Genomic DNA, 17,803 nt, shown 5'->3' with positions numbered 1-17,803 from the left:
GTCAACTAAAGTGTCCCCAACTTTCGAAAAAGGCGTAAGCAAGCAGTGGCAAAGCCAAAGTGTTATAAAAGTTAGCCAAACTTTTAAAGGCATTTTAGGGGACAAGTAAGAACCACTGCAACTCAACGCCATAATCAGAATCTTCACAGGACTTGACAGGTCGATGGAAGGTCCAAGGTCGCTTTTTCCGCCGGCATGAAGTGAAGGAGGAGCCTGAAACTTCACTGCCCTTTGTCTGTAGGTATGCCCGAAAAACCAGTTTTAACTGGGCGGCCGGCTGTCCTGAAAGACAGCCTATCCCCAGGTGATTGACAGATCCATGGGAGTGAATGGATGAGTTCCAGGATACAAGGCAAGGATTTTTGAACTACAGAGTCGACCACTGGAACAGGGAATCTGAAGCAGAAGACAGGCAGAGATGCCAGCAGCACCTTCCAGGACAGAAGAAGCACCAGTGAAGCCCTGCAGCTGTGCTGACCCAGTTTTCAAGTCAACAGGGAAGACCCATCAAGGACGACTTCCCCCCCCCTTAGGCTGGTGGGATCAACTAGGCTCAAAACAGTCTTAATTTTGAGCCATTCCTCCGAGGTCCTGTGACTTTCCTGGGCTGCAGAACACCAATACCCAGGGTACCTGGACAATTATCGAGTGCATCGTCTTCCGAAAAACGAATCCAGCTGAAACTTTGCAGGCATCCATGTGGACACAAAAGCAGGAACAATTCACAAAAAGTCCTCTCACCAGAGTTCAGGAGTGAGAAATCGAAGAGAATCCAACCAGTGACATTTGTTGCTTCTTGGTGCTGAGAGAAAAAGGTGCCAAAACCACAGAGCCACTGAAGTGAGCTGAATCCATTGCTGCCGACCACTTCTCCCGAGTGCTGCCGCAGAAGCCCACCAAATCCCCTCTACCCCTTTTTGTCACCACGACCCAGGGGCAGGAATCGGGGTCTGCAACGTTGCACCTAGAAGAAAGCCAGCTACAATTTCTTCTTCATATTTAAGGTACTGTGGGGCTTGGGTTGTAATTACCTTGTGCCATTTTTGGTGCTTCCTGGCTTGGGAAGGGCTGAGGTCAAGTAAGAGTGGACCTCAACTTCTCTGTGCAGGACTAGCAGCATGTGTATCATCAGGAAGAGTCCCCTTGAGCTCCTGTGTTTTCTTTATGAACCACTGACTGGTTAACTAACTTTTCCTCTGAAGACCTTCATAAGAACTGGAACTGTTCATTTGACTTTGGCTGTGCTGGTTTCCCAAAGGTCCATCTTCTTGACCCTGCTGGCTTTGGCAATTCTGGGTCCTCCATAGGTTTTAATTGTGCTTTTACTGCTAGGAAACAGACTGCCTATATCTCTCTGGGGGCGTACTTATTATTAACAGTTGTTAGCTATGTTCTGTCTAACCTTTATTACCTACCATACTCAATTTTGCAAAGGTGATACTTTTAAGTGCTTTTACTGACGTCACGCTGTGTGCTGGCTGTGAAAAGTATATGAAAGACATTTGTGTAGCAAACGTCTATATTAGGAGTTGGGTCCCTAATACCAACAGAGGAGTTTTATTACGTCCCACACCAGTTGGACTTTAGACAAACGTACCCGACACTAATGAAAATTCTTTTCTTGAGCAAACTCGACTAATGAATTCGGCAAAACTAATGTATGCCTTGGAACAGAATGGATAATGGTCTCTACTACAATAAGAAACTCTATAATAGATCAAACAATGTCCATAACATATATGCCAACTTGTTAGTGAAAGTTATTTGAAACAAACCTCATGCTGTCCGAATAATCACAAGCATGCTTAGTAATTCCATACAGGTAAGGTGCTCTAGCCAAAACTTCTGTACCACGCTCAAACACTTTAAATGGCCTATTTCACGCTTAACATACATTGAAAATACATTTTGATGTAAGGTTGGTTGCAATATAACTACAAAAGCAACATTAAAACATAAATCTTACCAGCATCATTAGCATCGTCCAATTTTGGAATGCCTTTGATTTTGCTATGCTTCACAGATGAGCACTTCTTATTAAGCTGAGTCTGTGCCTTGAATTTCACCCAGTTCAGAATACTTTCCACGATTCCACAATTCGAAGCCTGTGATGATTAAACCCCACACCAGAGTTATAGTGGCAATGATCTCCACATTTTGCATAAAATAAAGGAAATATTGTATGACACATATGTAAATGTTGCAATTATAATAGGTATAGGTATCTGCTAAACCTTCAGAGTTCCATTTCTAATGTCCTTATGGTGGCCAAGGATTAGAACCAATCACAAAGGAACTTCATATAAGTGTTGTGAGCGGCCTTGGAGCTACTGGAGATCAGAAATTAACATTGATTTGTGGATAAATATAAGAAGGCCACATGAATAAAATACTATATTTCTATATATAGTGCCTTTTTAAGACACACTTCAGAAATGTAGCACATTTAAAAATGACAAATGTTGCGCTTTTTAGTTACGAGGGCAAAATTGCAATGAGCTGGATGGTCTGATTAAAAGGTCTGTAAAATAGGACAGAAATCTCTGGAAAAAGCAAGGCATCATATAGCTGGGCACAGAAGAGAAGGAAAGAAAAAGTAACAAGTTTGGTGTGCAATAAACGCAGAGCTACAAAGATGAGAAATCGATCTCATACCCGTGACCAAATCCAGTCATCACATGCATATAAAGTTGGTGGGGATAGACTTCATTTTTAAAACAACCAATGGAAACAACTGCTCAGGAAATGTAATTCTTGCAAAGTAGGGTTACATTTGGCGAGTACGAGACTAGCTGTAAACATACTAGTACTATGTCAAGGATTGTGTTTTTCAAAAATACCATCCAAAAACACTAAAGAAAATGTGTGCATGGACTCCACCTACAGACCGATCATATGGGCCATTCAGAAAATGTGAGAGTTGGCAACATTGGGGTGCATAATAAACAATTACAATTGCAAGAGTGCACATGTAAAGCAACAGTTACTGTAAAATGTATACACACCCCTTTGCCAAATTTTTCAGAGAGCGGACATTTGGAGCCAAAGCCTTTTGGCTGGAGAGTCATGTTTTCCTTCGTTTGAGAGTCAAAAGTGGGATTTTCTATCAGACAGTTGACAAACACCCACACATGATTCTTGACCTGTCAAGAGGAAAGGCAACAATTAAAGCACCCAAAAAGTGCACTTGATTGTATAAACCGGTACATAATCCAAAAAAGCTTACCTGAAACGGTTTTACTGAAACACCAGCTTTGTTTTTTTTCTTCACAGTCTCTATCAGTTTGGCAACAATCTGGTCCACAACATAGTCCACATGCCTACCACCCTAACAGAAAGAAACACCCATTACATATAGAAATATTGATGTCTGGATTAGCAAAACTCTCCAATAGAAATCAAGAGCAAAAACAGAGAAGCCTTTCAGAAACAAACTGCAGTTTGATCCAGATAGGGGCACTCTCAGGCTTAAATTGCTGCATAATACAGTCAACAGAAGCATTATACATGGAACTGGGGCTGCATTTTAGAGAGGCCATTGTAGGAATTCTGCAAGCTCAAACAAGTCGAACTTGGAAGGCTTTCTTCTGATCCACCTCTTCGATGAAACCTCTGACTGAACAACCTTGTTTCTGCCTCATTGGCCAGTAGGTTCAATACAGGGAGGAACTATATACCCACGTCTGTGAATTTTTGTATTTTGGTTGGCAGTTTAATAGAAGAAAAAAGAAGGAACACTTAAAATTAATCATAATCAGTCAAATTGATGAGGGGGATATGCACCTCACCAAAAAGGTCAACAAGACAAACATGTGTGAGGTTGCAGTTGTTCCACATAGGGTGAATGTGACCCCACCAATTCATATCGCAGGCTCCCTTTTCGAATGATGCACTTATGCTAAACACAATGGAAACAGCAGAGGAATTTCCACATGTTGGATTAATTCATAACATTTCATTAATCACTTCAGAAGTTTAACCATGAAAGGGTAGAACTGCAATTAGCAGTTTATAATTATCTAGAGCTGCGGTAATAGCTGCTAGCACAGCATGTCTGGGCATGTCCTTGGGTTCTGCATTCGCAGTCGTGCATAAAATAAGATGCATGGTCTGATGAAGTGATCCACCTGAAAGCTTGTTTAAAGAGGTAGGTAGGTCATACATTCAATGAAGTGTTCAAATGCCTGGACTGGTGTAAGCAGTGATTTGAATAGGTGATGGGCACCCTTCAGATGAGCAGTGTTCAGCCACATTTACTCCTTAAAAAATGATTTGCTTTTTGCTGCTTTAGTCCCATAGAATTGTATAGAACACCCTTTCTTTTTTGCTTTTGTTTTTGACTACATTTCTATGCCTATAACATTTTCTTTTGTAACTTTGTGGTTACAAATGCAATATGTCCAGCATGAGCTGGTGGCAGCAGATATTTTTCTACCATGTTTTTAACTTTTTACTGTTGCAGCGTTTATTTTGGAAGTCCATCTGAACTATCAAAATAATCTTAAGTTAAAAAAAGAATATTATGGGATGCGTCTTACCATCAGAGCAGTGCCATAGGAAGGATGCCAGCAATTATTACTTACTGATATGGAAAGGAACTTCTTAGGGTAGAATTCCATTTCTGGGCATCCTATTGCCCCTAAACTTTTAGATTTTTCATTTTGGGTTCCTTCGATCTTTGACTTGACTTAAGGTCAAAGAGACTTCTAATACCATTTTTCCTAGGCTAACCAATGAAAGGTCATTTGCTCCAATGGCAGAGGTGCTTTTAAAAACCCCATTTTAGCCATAATTTGATTATATCAACCTACATTTGTATTGCAGGGTAGACTGGTGGCAGCTAAAAGTGTATTTTGTCATCACCAAGAATGCAGGAAATGTGCAGCATTAGAGCATTAGTAGTCCAATGAACTAGTATTAGTATTCGGAGCATTGATGCATTTTTAAGTCATACTCTGCCGTTTTATTTTAGACCACTCTTTGTTTATGGGAACCACAAGGCGGGCCCACAATGACGGTTGTACACATAGGCTCACCAGGAGCCGAGCCCTGCAGCGGCTTGGACTGGTCAAAACTGCTCTTCCGATAAAGACATCTCAAATAAACAACTCAGGTGAACATCAGTGATTGGCAGTTTTTAGGGACGGTATTAAGACTTAATTTTTGATGATTCTACTGCACCTGCTTAGGGTCCTTTAACATTCCCCACCCCCTCTTTTTGGATCACCAACCTATTATTGGTGGCTATCGGGACTTTTCATGAAGTCCCCTTCCCACTGCACGTTATACGGCATAAGGGTTGCGCCTAATGCGGCCAGGCCCAAGGGTGTCTTCAGGTACGACGTATTTGTCCTAGTGTGATCGTATCATCCTACATTGGTTTTACAGTGTAGGTTGTTGGCAGCTGTACTTTCTTTTTGGCTACATTAGGGAGCAAGCCATTTTACCACACTGAAAGACGAATGTACCGTTTTGGTAGCAACTGGACTACCAATGTATTATTTTAAATTCTGCTCTCAGGCATTTTGAATTTTAGGAATACTTTTTTCTAGGACAGCCACGAGGTCAGGTTCAAAATGGAAGTTCTGACCATGTGTACTGTCGGTGAGCCTACATGCTGCCTCCCTAATGCTGCTTCCCTATCGATACTTGGATTGATTAACAAAATCAACCATGGGAGGGACTTTTCTTAGGCTAACCTATTGTGGTGAACAGGGAGACACTAAAGTCTAGCAAAAACCAATTAAGGTAAGGTAGCAGAGCGGTAAAGCTAAGACTCAGGCGGGGTGAGAGTGGTCTAGATCTACAATGAGTCAACACAGACCACCACCAATAATTCCAGTTAGGTTAAGTACAAAATGGTACAAAGATTTACTATGCCTTTAAAATACACACCCAGCAAATGAAATTGCAGGGAAAGCATTGTCTGCTATAAAGCAGATTTACACATTCACTCTTAGAAGAAAGCAAGCATTTGATTCAATAACCAGTGTCAAACAGGTAAGTACTCGGATGCATGAAATTCAGTAAAGACACTTTAGAATAACCAACTGTTTCCTGAACACATGTCCAGCCCTAAAATGTTTTTGGGCCTTTGTGTTCTAATGCCATCGGTTCCAAAGTTGTACTTTTCAGGTAGGTTTTCTACGGTATTGTACGATGGCAGTGGTCCTGCGACAAAAAGGTAAGAGAAGTTCAGTTAAGTAACTCACTCAATCCCAGAGACTAGGCTAGGCATACAAAGGGATCCTTGAACAGGCCTCCACCGAGCAAAGTCAGGAAAGAGTGAAAAGGGACAGGATTTTGTGCCTAAGTAACCCTATGTAAAACAGGAAAGTTGGGGTAAAGGGGAAATAAAGTCAGGTAAAAAAGGTATGTTAACTTACCCCCTGACCCAGACTTCTTCAGAGACCACTCCAGAGATTCCAGATTCTGTTGGGGACACAATCTTCCCTGCTTAGTCTTGTGAGGGGAAGCCTAGGGGGTTGTGAGTGCAGAGGTCATTTTCGGCATTGGGATTTAGTTTGAGTCGGACGCATTACTTGGATCTCATTTCAAAGCACCTTTCAGATGAACACCCAGGTGTTCCGAGAGAATTTGCATTTTGGTGCCAAAATCCTTCCACCTTTGAGACCCCCATCTCTTTTAGTGGGCTTGGGACTTTTGAATTTTAACCTTGGGGTGAGCGAGACCTTTTTCTCACTCTCTCGTATTTTGACCCGATTTGGACTGTGTATTTTCACTGTTTTTGGAGTCTGACAAACTCCATAGCCATTTACTTTTGCTATGGCGAGACACAGCACCTTCAGTGCAGTTTCACAGAGAAATCCTTTTAGATTTGATTGAAGTCACCTCAGGGTGTAGGAATTGTGTAAAAAGCATATCCAAATATTATTAACCCTTTCTTGTGTGAACAACAGTTTCCAAGAATAGTAAAGTGAAATTGACTTTACTTACCTTTTCATTTTGTAGGTCAAGCACACCCCATCTAATGTGGAGTGCTGGGGGGTGGGGGAGAACCCTTGTCCTACATTCCCATGTAAATAATGAGATGTTACCCTCACTACTTTAAATGGCTGGTGGCAGTGGTTTAATTTTCCTACCATTGAGCTTTTCTACTGCAGCCTAAATCCTCAGCTGCAGTGTAGCACGCATGGGTGGCCATTTTGTCAAAATGTCTCCGGTCTTCCTTTTCCGCCATTTTCGGTTTACGAAGTCTTTCTTGGGTTTTACTCTGCGCGCCACACCAGGTTTGACCCCTTTGTTCGTTTTGCCTTTGGTGTGCTTCAATACTGAAACCCAGCTCTGGCTCCAGTGCGTGTGGAAGGGCAGGAAGTAAGGGAGGTTCCCGAAACTCTACTGTCCTCTGTCTCTAGGGAAACCTGAATGCACCCAGTACTGATTAGCTGGCTCCCCTTTCAGGACAGCCATCCTGCTGTTTGAGTGACAGCTAAGCTGTGCATGAATGGGAGAAACCTGCTTAAAAAGTGAGGGTTTTGGGGGCAGAAGCCAAAGTCAACCACTGGGAAAAACAACCCGATGAAAAAACCGTGAACTGCCAGGTGACGCCCTGCTGCTGTGCTGAAACTCCTTTTCCTGATCGAGAAGAGAAGCTCTGGAAGGGACAACTTCTTCCCTTGGGTTAGTGGGACCAACTAACACCGAGACAAACTCTGTTAAACCATCTTCCCCGTCTGGCTGTACTTCTTTGCTTCCGCAGGAACCAAGTCCAGGGGTCGAGAAATACATAGGGCAGTGCAACGTCTATGATCCAGCCAGAAGCTCCAACAGTCTCCCCAGGACGCTCCAGAAGCAGGACGACCAGAGCTTGAGTCCACTCACCAGAGTATAGTGTAATAAGGTGGATCCGTACACCAGGTAAGTGTATAACACTGCTTTATTATCCAGTCATTAATACCTCTTAGGACCACACGGGATGGTAGGGCAGACAGAGACAAGTATAGAAGGAAGGACACCGGGATCCCCACACCCATCCAGCTCTCTCTCAGCTCTTAACTACCAACGGTTCCTCTGAGAACCCCCAAACCCTCAAGCACACACATTCCACTGCACACTATGACATCACCAAACCTAAGCAGACCACTACATGTAGTAATCAAGAAGTGAAGGAAATCCAACCAGTATCCAAGATCCGCGGTGGTGCTGTTTGGAAAAGAGCCTTTAGCTGATGCCGACCATCAAATTGCTGCCGCAGGAGTCCCCAGACGTCCTCCCTCTTGTCCCCATGACGGAAGCCCAGGAACACAGGATCTGAATCGCTGCAACCAGACAGAAGCCAGCTGGACCCTCTTCATCTAACCAAAAGGTACTGTTCTGACTTTTGGGTACTTACCTCATTGTCTGAAGCTTGCTCTTCTCATTTGACACTTGCAGTACCTGCTTTCCTAGAGTTGATCTCAGCCCTACCTTTCACAAGTGTAACAGCTTGTGACCCTACGTTAGGCAAAGCTTGAATGCAGTACCCTCTGGGACCACTACAGACAGTTAGGACTACACGTCTAAGCAAAACCAACCTTTGGTATAAGTCTGTACCACACAGGTTTGGTAGCGTGTTGAGCAGCCAGGCTGATCTCAAGAGGGAATGTGAGCTATAATGATGAGAGGTCTACAATCACAGGTGTTCAAATAAACTCTTGCACTCAAAGTTTCTTTGATAAATACTTATTAATTTATCTGTCAGTTATAAAACATTCAATAGAAGGAGGCAATTATATAATACACACTAATACACTTCAATACTATTTCAGAAATACTTTTCAAGAGGATCAAAAGGCAAAGATTATTAGAACATGAAAGGTTACAATTCTTCTTAGACAGTGCAAATATTTACGGTTCACCAGAAGAGTTAATTCAATAGGCTAGGCCAAATTCAATAGGCTAAAATATTGGATAGGATAAAGCAGTTCTGGTAGTTAAATGAAAAAGTCTCTGCAAATGTTCTTAGGAATAGTTTGTAGCAAGAAGAATCATATGTTGGGTCACAAGCTGATTAGGCCTGTGATTTGGGAAAGTTTCAAATACTTTCACCGTAAGAGGCAAGTACTCTTAGTCTGGTTTTACAGTACCTTACAAATGAAGAAAAAGATGCAGCTGATGACTTCTGTTCCTGGCAGTTCCAGAAGATCTTGCTGTTCCTGGGCCTCAGTCGCGGGGACAAGAGGGAGGACGTCGAGGAACTTCTGCACTGCACTTTGAACAGTCAAAAAGCTTGGCGAAACTTCAATTCCGGTGGCTGTAGATCAAGCACACAAGCTGGTGTCTTTTTTCCCTGGTTATTCGGTTTCCTGCAGCACTCTGAGGAAAATTCAACCAGCTCCGAGAATGGTATCTAGGTGGCTAATGGTCAAGTTGATTGGTCCCACCAACTCAAAGGAAGAAGTCGTCCTTGCAGGGGCTTCTCCTTTGAGATGAACTTGGTGATTCGGACCTGCAGCAGGGCTTCACCTGGCAAACCAACAGTCCAGGAGTTGCAGCATCCGTACTCTTCAAGCTAGTCTTCGTTCTTTCGTTCCAGTGGTCGACTCTGCATTTCAGTCCAAGAGACTGCCTTTCAAACAGTTTTCTCCCATTCATTCCAGCATAGCTGCCACTCACCCAACTGGGTGGCTGTCCTTGCCGGACAGTCAGCCAGCCAATCACCACAGAGTGCATTTGGGTCTCCTAGGAGACTAAGCACAGGTAGTTTTGGGCACCTCCCTCACTTCCTGCCCACCCCAGACACTCGGCACCAGAGGCGGTCTTCAGTCCTGAAGCTCGCCAAAGGCGAAGGAACAAAGGGACCAAACCTGGTTTGGCACGCAGAGACAAACTCTAGAAGGACTTTTCCAAAAAGAAATGGTGAAAAAAGAAGACCGGGACCATTTTAAACAAAGGGGGCTCAGACGCCATCTTGAAAAACATGGATCCCACGATTTAACGTTACCGGAGCTACTGCAGCATTCTACTGTAAGATAGGGTGTGCTGGGTCTAGGAATTTAAAAAGACTAGTGAAGGCAATTTCACTTTACGTACTCCAGGAAACAGTAGTGCATCCCAGAGAAGGTATGGAAAGCCTGAAAGGCTTCCCCTGTGTCACTGCACTGAGGGTGCTGTGTGTGTGACACAAATGAAAAGATGATGCCTATGGAATTGGTTAGACTCTATAACCAAAAGAAATAAACACAGAAAACAAACAGAATTAAAAGTACAAAGTCCCAAAGTTCAGCAAAAGGTAGAGAGGAATTAGCACATTTATGAGACTTCTTCCTAACACCCTACAGTAATTTTTCTTCAAAAAACTCTTTGTACAAAACTTTTACTATCTACAAAGTGTTGCAGCTCCATAGACTGCTCCAATTCACTTTGGCTGTGCTGGCTCCCTACAGACTCTCCTATTACATTTACTGATTCTTACTGTCCCCCATAGGTGATGCATTGGTTTTAAACTAATATTGCTGGGACAGGTTTTTATCTAGACTTCATTGGAAGATTTAAGGTGCTCACATGCTCCGAGAACTTATTTAACCTTTTTCCTTCCTCTAAGCTTTCCATTCTACCAACCTCAGAATCTACAAAGTGTACTAGTGATATATAAATGCAATTACTGTCCTAGTTAGTGATGTCAGCTCAGGGTGTAGGTGGTGTGTATGAAGCATCTCAAAAGAGTATCTACTAGCTTTGTCTTGATTCTGGAAAACCATTTTGAAGTTTGTTAGGGAGAGGTCTCAGAAATGTGCCAATTCCCTCTACCTTAGAGACCCCCAGCAACTTTGCATCATCTTTTACATTGTGTCACAAAGCACCTTTAGTGCAGTGACACAGGGAAGTCTCTTAAGATTTCCCAAGGTTGAACTACCTTCACTGGGATGAATTACTGTTTCCCAGAGCAGTAAAGTGAAATTGACTTACATTTGTAACTTTCTAGACCCAGCACACACTATCTTACAATATGTTAAGCCATGGTGAGCCACTGCCTCAAGTTTAAAAAATGCATGTGCTTTACTAGTGTTCATTTCTGCCCTCAAATCCTCAAAGTGTACAAGCTACTGAGGCACACATCTTATAAAGATAAATAATCCTCCAATCTAACCATACTCTCAATGAATAAAGGCCTAATTCTAAACGTAGAGCTGCCATTGGAAGACTTGCAGGGAGGTTTAAGATCTTTTTCCACTGAGAATCGCACAGACGATATTCGGTTTTATTCGGTGTTCCTGAAAAGGCACCAAATCCACAGAGCCACGAAGAAACCCTTGCCTGAAGCCTTCTGTCTCGATCCCTGCTGAAAAAGCCCATCTAGGAACCTGTCTTCTGTCCTCCTGACAAGGAAAGCAGTGCCTGGGTTTTCGGCTGCAGATCCTGAAGTCCTCCTGCTGCAATACCTTCTGTGCCGAGATATTGTGCTGGCTTGGGTATTTACTTACCTTAAGTCTCCTGTGATTCCTGTGTAGTTTGGGGGTGTTTTCTGTGATTGGGAGACCTCTCGTCCAGTTAACCCAGGTCCACTGCTGAAAAACTTCTAGGGTGTCTTCTCTAAAGTCCCTGGACCCTCAACTACCTCTAAAGTAAAATACTTGTTTGAACAGTCTTACTGGAACTCAGAGCTTAGCCTGCAATTGAGCCCTATCTCACCCTGCCTACAGCAGACTCCTAGACCACTAGGGTCCCAACTCATGTACTAGGATTGGGAAGAGCTGGATAATTTAAGTGGTATGCCTTTTAAAGTAAAACAAGTGTTAAAAGGTGTACTTACTTTTAAATGAGTTAGTTGGTAGATTTAAACTCCAAGCGAATAGTTACAAAATGTTATTACTTACCTTAGAGATGCTTTGCCATTCTGAAAAGTATATATAGGAGTTACTTACCATTTATAAGCTGTGTGCCATCTTAAATAAGTATTCTCAAAGTCTTACTTTCCTTCGAAACCGTTTTGCCATTCCAACAAAGTTGGTAAAGGGTTAACTTACTCACCTGTCAATTGGGTTCCCCTCTTCCCAAAAGTAATGATGTTGGTTTCACTGGATTATTCATGTTGGGATAATTGTATGCGATTCCCCAATTGAGTCTTGCTTCCCCCGACCTGCTTTTAGCCTGTCCAGAATAAGTCTTCCTAGCCCATACTTACCTTTCAGGTTGCTGGTAGCTCCTGACAAAAGTACATAGGTTTTACTTAACTTGACCATAACTGTTATCCTAAAACAAGTTAGAGTTATTGTGTCCCTTAGTCTGTGAACTGAAAAGCAATTAATTGAATATTACACCCAAAGGTCCAAATCCCCTAGAATAACTGTTATCCTGAATCAGAGTTGTAGGTGTTTTACTGTTCCCAGAAGTGTTCCATTATTCTGAAAAGTAAATTGTCCAGTTGACTTACTATGTGATTTCTTGCAAAGTGTCACAGCACAACTGATAGTGTCTACTACCCTTGTATTACTGAAAGCAATCTAAAAGTAACTATTGGTTTTGACTTCCCTAGAACTACGGTTATATGCTCCAAATTAGGTTATAGACTTTTTGGTCTGTGTACCTTCAAGCTTATAGTGTTGTGTTTTTCTATAATGTGTATATATGATCTTTAATAGTACTTATTTACCCCAAGATGTATCTGTGCCTACTTGTATTTAAATAAACTTTATTTTTACAATGCATACTGTTTCCGTGTTTCTTTGGACCATTTGTATTACAATTTCTTTGTACAGATTCTACAGCTCTCTTTCGTTCCTAAAATAAGCCTGGCTGCTCAGTCTACGCTACTCAGGTGGTACAGCCTTATACTAAGAGTGGAGTCTTGTACTGCCTCAGTTGAATGGAGTTCCTACTTAGTTGGACTTCAGAAAAACTGTCCTATTGGTGTCTTTTTTAAAAATTTTATTGCATTTGTTACTTGCCCAGACCCTTAGGGATCACGACGAAGTTACAGACAGCTTGAAAATGAATAAATTATAACACATAACATTAACCAGTAACAATTGGAAATAAATATACATGCACAGTACAGAGAATATATATACACATGACCTTAGCAAATATGCAGGGAACTGTATATTTTCAAAGAGAAAGATGGCTATGTTCCTGCTCTTGATTAAATAGCCAGGTTTTCAGTAATTTTTTGAATCCAGTGAGGGTTGTCTCATTTTTGATGCACACCGGCAAAGCGTTGCAGTGTTTAGGGGCTAGATACTGAAAGCTAGCGCCTCCTGCTCTGATCTTTTTAACGTGGGGGACAGAGTAGTGAGAGGTTGTAAGATCTTAAGGTTCTGGTAATTGGCTTTTTAGTTATTACGTGGTTAATGTCCCCCAGCACAACATTGACGATGCAAGGGAGTTTTACTCAAGTCCACCTGTGGTAGGACTGTACAAGACTCACTCTTGGGTGTAGAGGGCTCCAAATCTTAGGTTTTGACTGAACTACCCAAAAGGTTTTGCTACAATGGCTAAGCAGCCAGGCTTTGTCTACGAGGGAAAAGGTCTGTAGGTAATTACAAAGACCTCAGTGAACACCTATTATCAAGTATACTATACACAGTAGTTATATAAAAATATACTTATTATAAACACTAAGGCTACTAACACAGTATTAGAATTGCAGGTAACTAGACCTATTCACATTTCGACACAGTAAGATTTGTGTTAAGCGTTACTCAGTTCAACAGTAAATTTTCAGATAATTTACAGGCAAGTCATTAAAAGAAGCATTCAAATGTAGTAAATCCTTTCTTGTAACCAACATTTTGTAATCCAGCACAGATTATGTAAAGTACTTTTAGGCAGCCTACCCTTTCAGTAGTCCATCCCTACCTGGGGATAAGAGACTCAATCAGAGGCGGCACTGGGGAACCAGGGGCTCTGATGGCAGAATAAAGTAAGTCAGATGCTGTCAAAAATAGCAGATTTCTTCTGTGTTGCAGGTAAGTAAATGTTTAGTTAAAAGGTGGCTCAAGGAGGACGGGTAGATCCTCTGATGGAGTTTAGACCGAAGGACCAGTATCCTAGGCCTGGGAGAACACAGCCGAGTTGTGTCCCCTGCCCCCAAGCTGGAAGATCAGGAGGAGTCAATCAAATAAGCAAGCTCCAAGGCAACCTAGGAGCGAACAGTACCTTTTCATGAAGAAGGAACAAGTTACTTACCTGTAACTGTTGTTCTCCAGCATGGGTCTGGCATGGATTCACATGCTCATGAATATTCCCCGTCGTCAGGCTGGGAATCCTCGGTAAAGAAAAAACCAGTATCAGTTTCGTTTCTGATCTGTCTTTCGTAGTAATAACCAATCATTGGTCTCTGCGTCATACTGACCACAGCCAATGACTGCCCTCTACCTAAGCACCGCCTCTGGCAGCCATCTTCAGATTTGGAAGCACGTGAAGTGGCAGTATGACCAAGTGAAGAGCCGCAGAGGGGTAGGCGGGAGGGTTCGCATGTGAATCCATGTCAGACCCATGCTGGAGAAAAACAGTTACAGGTAAGTAACTTGTTCCTTCTCCAGCATGGGGTCTGGCATGGATTCACATGCTCATGAATAAAGAATACATAGCAGTACACACATGCACAACCACGGGAGGTGGCAAAGGCTCAACATTAAGCATTACATCAAACTCAACATTAAGCATCTTACCTCCTCACCAGGCTCACCTCAGGCGAACAGGTTGCGCAGCACTGCTTGGCCGACCCTGGAATCCCGATCGACGCAGTAGAACTTCGTGAAGGTGTGCGTCGACCTCCACGTAGCAGCCCTGCATATGTCCAGCAGGGGCACACCAGAAAGGAACGCCGTGGTAGCTGCGATCGCTCTGGTGGAATGGGCTCTCGGACGGCCGGGCAGCGGTCGGTTTGCCAACCGATGACAGTACATGATACAGCCGGAGAGCCATCTGGAAATGGAAGCCTTCGAGAGAGCCTTCCCCTGATTGACAGGTCCAAAGTTCACAAAGAGTTGTGACGTCTTCCGAAAACACTTCGTGCGGTCCACGTAGAACTTCAGCGCTCTAGCCACATCCAGCGAGTGCAAAGTCCTCTCAGCCAGCGACGAAGGCGACGGGAAGAACACAGGCAACACCAAGGGTTCGTTGAGATGGAAGTCCGACGGTACCTTGGGCATGAAGGAGGGGTGAGTCCTGAGCACTACCCTCGTGTCGTGAAAAGTCAAGTACGGGGCCTTGCAGGAAAGGGCCTGGATCTCCCACCCGTCGTGCGGAGGTGATGGCCACAAGAAACGCTGTTTTCCACGACAGAAACATCAATGGGGCCGAGTGCAGAGGCTCGAACGGAGGTCCCATGAGCTTGGTCAGCACCACGTTGAGCTCCCACGCCGGGGCCGGAGCCTTCACCGGCGGGAATGATCTGAACAGTCCCTTCATGAACTCTTTCACCAGACGATGAGACCACAAGGACGTCCGTCCCGTGGTTCTGGTGTATCGGGAGATCGCAGCAAGATGAATCTTGATGGACGCGTGTGCCAGTCCAGCTTTGGCCAGCGTCAGCAGGTACGGCAGAACTTGGGGAGCCGTAATCCGTAGAGGGTTAATCTTCTGTGCGTGGCACCAGACAGAGAACCTCTTCCATTTGTGTCCGTAGCATTTAAGAGTCGAGGACGCCCTGGCCTTTGCAAGAACCTCTCTGCAGTCGGCTGGTATGTCGTATCCTCCAAACTCTAGCGCTGCAGGAGCCAGGCCTGCAAGTTCAGCGATTTCGGGTCGTGGTGGAGGATGGTGCCTCCTTCCCTGGAGAGCAGATCCGCGTCCACCGGCAGCTTGATTGGCGGGGACGCTGACAAGTCCAGAAGGTCCGGGAACCATATCTGCCTCGGCCACGCAGGTGCGACGAGGATCATCCTGCACCGTGACCTCTTGAGCTGGTTGACGAGCCGGATTAGCAGTGGCAAAGGAGGGAACGCGTAGAGGAACAGGCCCTCCCAGGGGAACGAGAAAGCATCGCCCATGCTCCTCGCCTGGGGGAACCTGCTGGCGAACCTCCGGCACTTGGAGTTCGTCGCCGTCGCGAACAGGTCGATCTGGGGTGTGCCCCACCGTCGGAAGAGGCGATCCACCAGATCCTGCCGTAGTTCCCACTCGTGGCACGAGCGCAGCTCCCTGCTGAGTGAGTCGGCGATGGTGTTTTTTATCCCTGCCAGATGAAACGGCACCAGAAACATCCCTTGGGCGACTGCCCAATGCCACAGGTCCTGCGCCTCCTTGGACAGTGCTGGGGACCTGGTTCCGCCCTGTTTTCTGATGTAAAACATGGTGGTGGTGTTGTCGGTGAAGATCCTCACCACCTTGGCCTTGAGGGACGGAAGGAAGGACCTGAGGGCCCAAAACACTGCACGGAGCTCCAGGACGTTGATATGTAAGGATTTCTCCGTCGGGAGCCAAAGGCCCCTTGCGTGCAGATTTTCGGTGTGCGCTCCCCACCCTTCCAGGGAGGCATCCGTGGTCACTGTCTCCTGGTGGGCTGGGGTCTGGAAGGCCATGCCCGCCGTCAGATGCGCGCGGGTGCCCCACCACCGGATCGCTCGTCGGAAACTCTCGTCGAGTGTGATCCTTTCCTCGAAGTTGCCCGTCGTTTGGATCCAGCGCGCGTCCAGGAACTCCTGCAACGGGCGCATCCGGAGCCTGCACATGGGAATGAGGTAGATGCAGGAAGACATCATTCCGAGGAGGGACTTGATGGACCTCACCTTGGCCGCGTCGGCCACCAACATCCGCTGCACCTTGCCCAGGATGGTCCTGGTCCTCTCCTCCGACGGGGAGGCCCGAAGGGACACCGTGTTGAGCCTCGCTCCCAGAAACAGAGTGTCTTGCGCGGGTACCAGGTGGGATTTGGCGTAGTTCACGGAGAATCCCAGGTCCGTGAGAAGTTGGACGGTCCTTGCCGTGTGGACCACGGCGAGCTCCCTTGTCTTGGCTCGGATGAGCCAGTCGTCCAGGTAGGGGTAGACGTGGATCCCTTCGCGGCGCAGCTGAGCCGCCACCGGTGCGAGGCACTTGGTGAACACCCTGGGTGCCGACCGTAGACCGAAGGGGAGGGCTTTGAACTGGTAATGCCGCCCTTGGACCACAAACCTGAGGAATTTTCGGTGCCCCTTCAAGATGGGAATATGGAAGTAGGCATCCTCCAAATCCAACGACGACAGGAAGTCTCCTTCCTCCAGCTGACCCAGGACGTGCTGTAGGGTGACCATCTGGAACTTTTGCGCCTTGATGAACTTGTTCAGACGTCGCAGGTCCAGGATGGGGCGCCATCCCCCCCGTCTTCTTCCTCACGAGGAAGTATCTCGAGTAGACTCCGGAGCCCCGCAGTCTCTTTGGGACGAGTTCGATGGCGCCCTTCTTGAGCATCGCCTTCACCTCCAGGAGGAGTTGAGGGACGTGAAGTTCTTTCCTGGCCACGGGGGGGACACGCGGACACTTTCTTTGAAAGTCGAGCGCGTGGCCCCGGGCCAAGGCGTCCAGCACCCAACGGTCGGTGGAGATGGACTCCCACACGCTGACGAAGCTCGCCAGCCGGCCTCCCACCGGGGTGCTTCGGTGGGGGCCCGACCCCCCGGCCGGTTCAATCCTGCTTCGACGAGGCTTTAGCGCCTTGTCCTTGGCGACGACGGCGGGGTCCGCCAGGCTTGCCTCGTCCTCTGTAGGCCTCCTGAGATGACGAGCGGGCCGCTTGACGGTAGGAGGAGAAACCGCCGCCGGAACCTTTGGAGGCGCCCTTGCCTCCGCTGCTCCGAAAGGGCGTCCGTCGTTGTTGCAGAACTCCAAGGGCCCGGGCCGTCTCGGTGTCTGCTTTAATGGCCTGAAGGGAATCGTCCAC

The 17,803-nt window shown here is 45.6% G+C and overlaps 1 protein-coding gene across 2 annotated transcripts in view; it reads right to left on the bottom strand.

The window, feature by feature from the left end:
- TOP2B (DNA topoisomerase II beta) overlaps window positions 1-17,803 on the bottom strand; it is a 934,132-nt gene that overhangs the window by 522,712 nt on the left and 393,617 nt on the right. For both annotated transcript variants that reach the window (XM_069648849.1, XM_069648850.1), the window contains exons 9-11: window positions 3,227-3,328; window positions 3,006-3,143; window positions 1,967-2,105 (exon numbers count right to left, since the gene is read on the bottom strand). In XM_069648849.1, the coding sequence (XP_069504950.1) occupies window positions 1,967-2,105; window positions 3,006-3,143; window positions 3,227-3,328 (379 nt within the window). The remainder of the gene's footprint in view (window positions 1-1,966; window positions 2,106-3,005; window positions 3,144-3,226; window positions 3,329-17,803) is intronic.

Source organism: Ambystoma mexicanum, chromosome 2q (genome assembly GCF_040938575.1).
Source record: "Ambystoma mexicanum isolate Mex_15411 chromosome 2q, UKY_AmexF1_1, whole genome shotgun sequence".
Lineage (NCBI taxonomy): Eukaryota > Metazoa > Chordata > Amphibia > Caudata > Ambystomatidae > Ambystoma > Ambystoma mexicanum.
The sequence above is the reverse complement of the archived record's forward strand: the minus strand, read 5'-3'. Positions and strand labels throughout refer to the sequence as shown.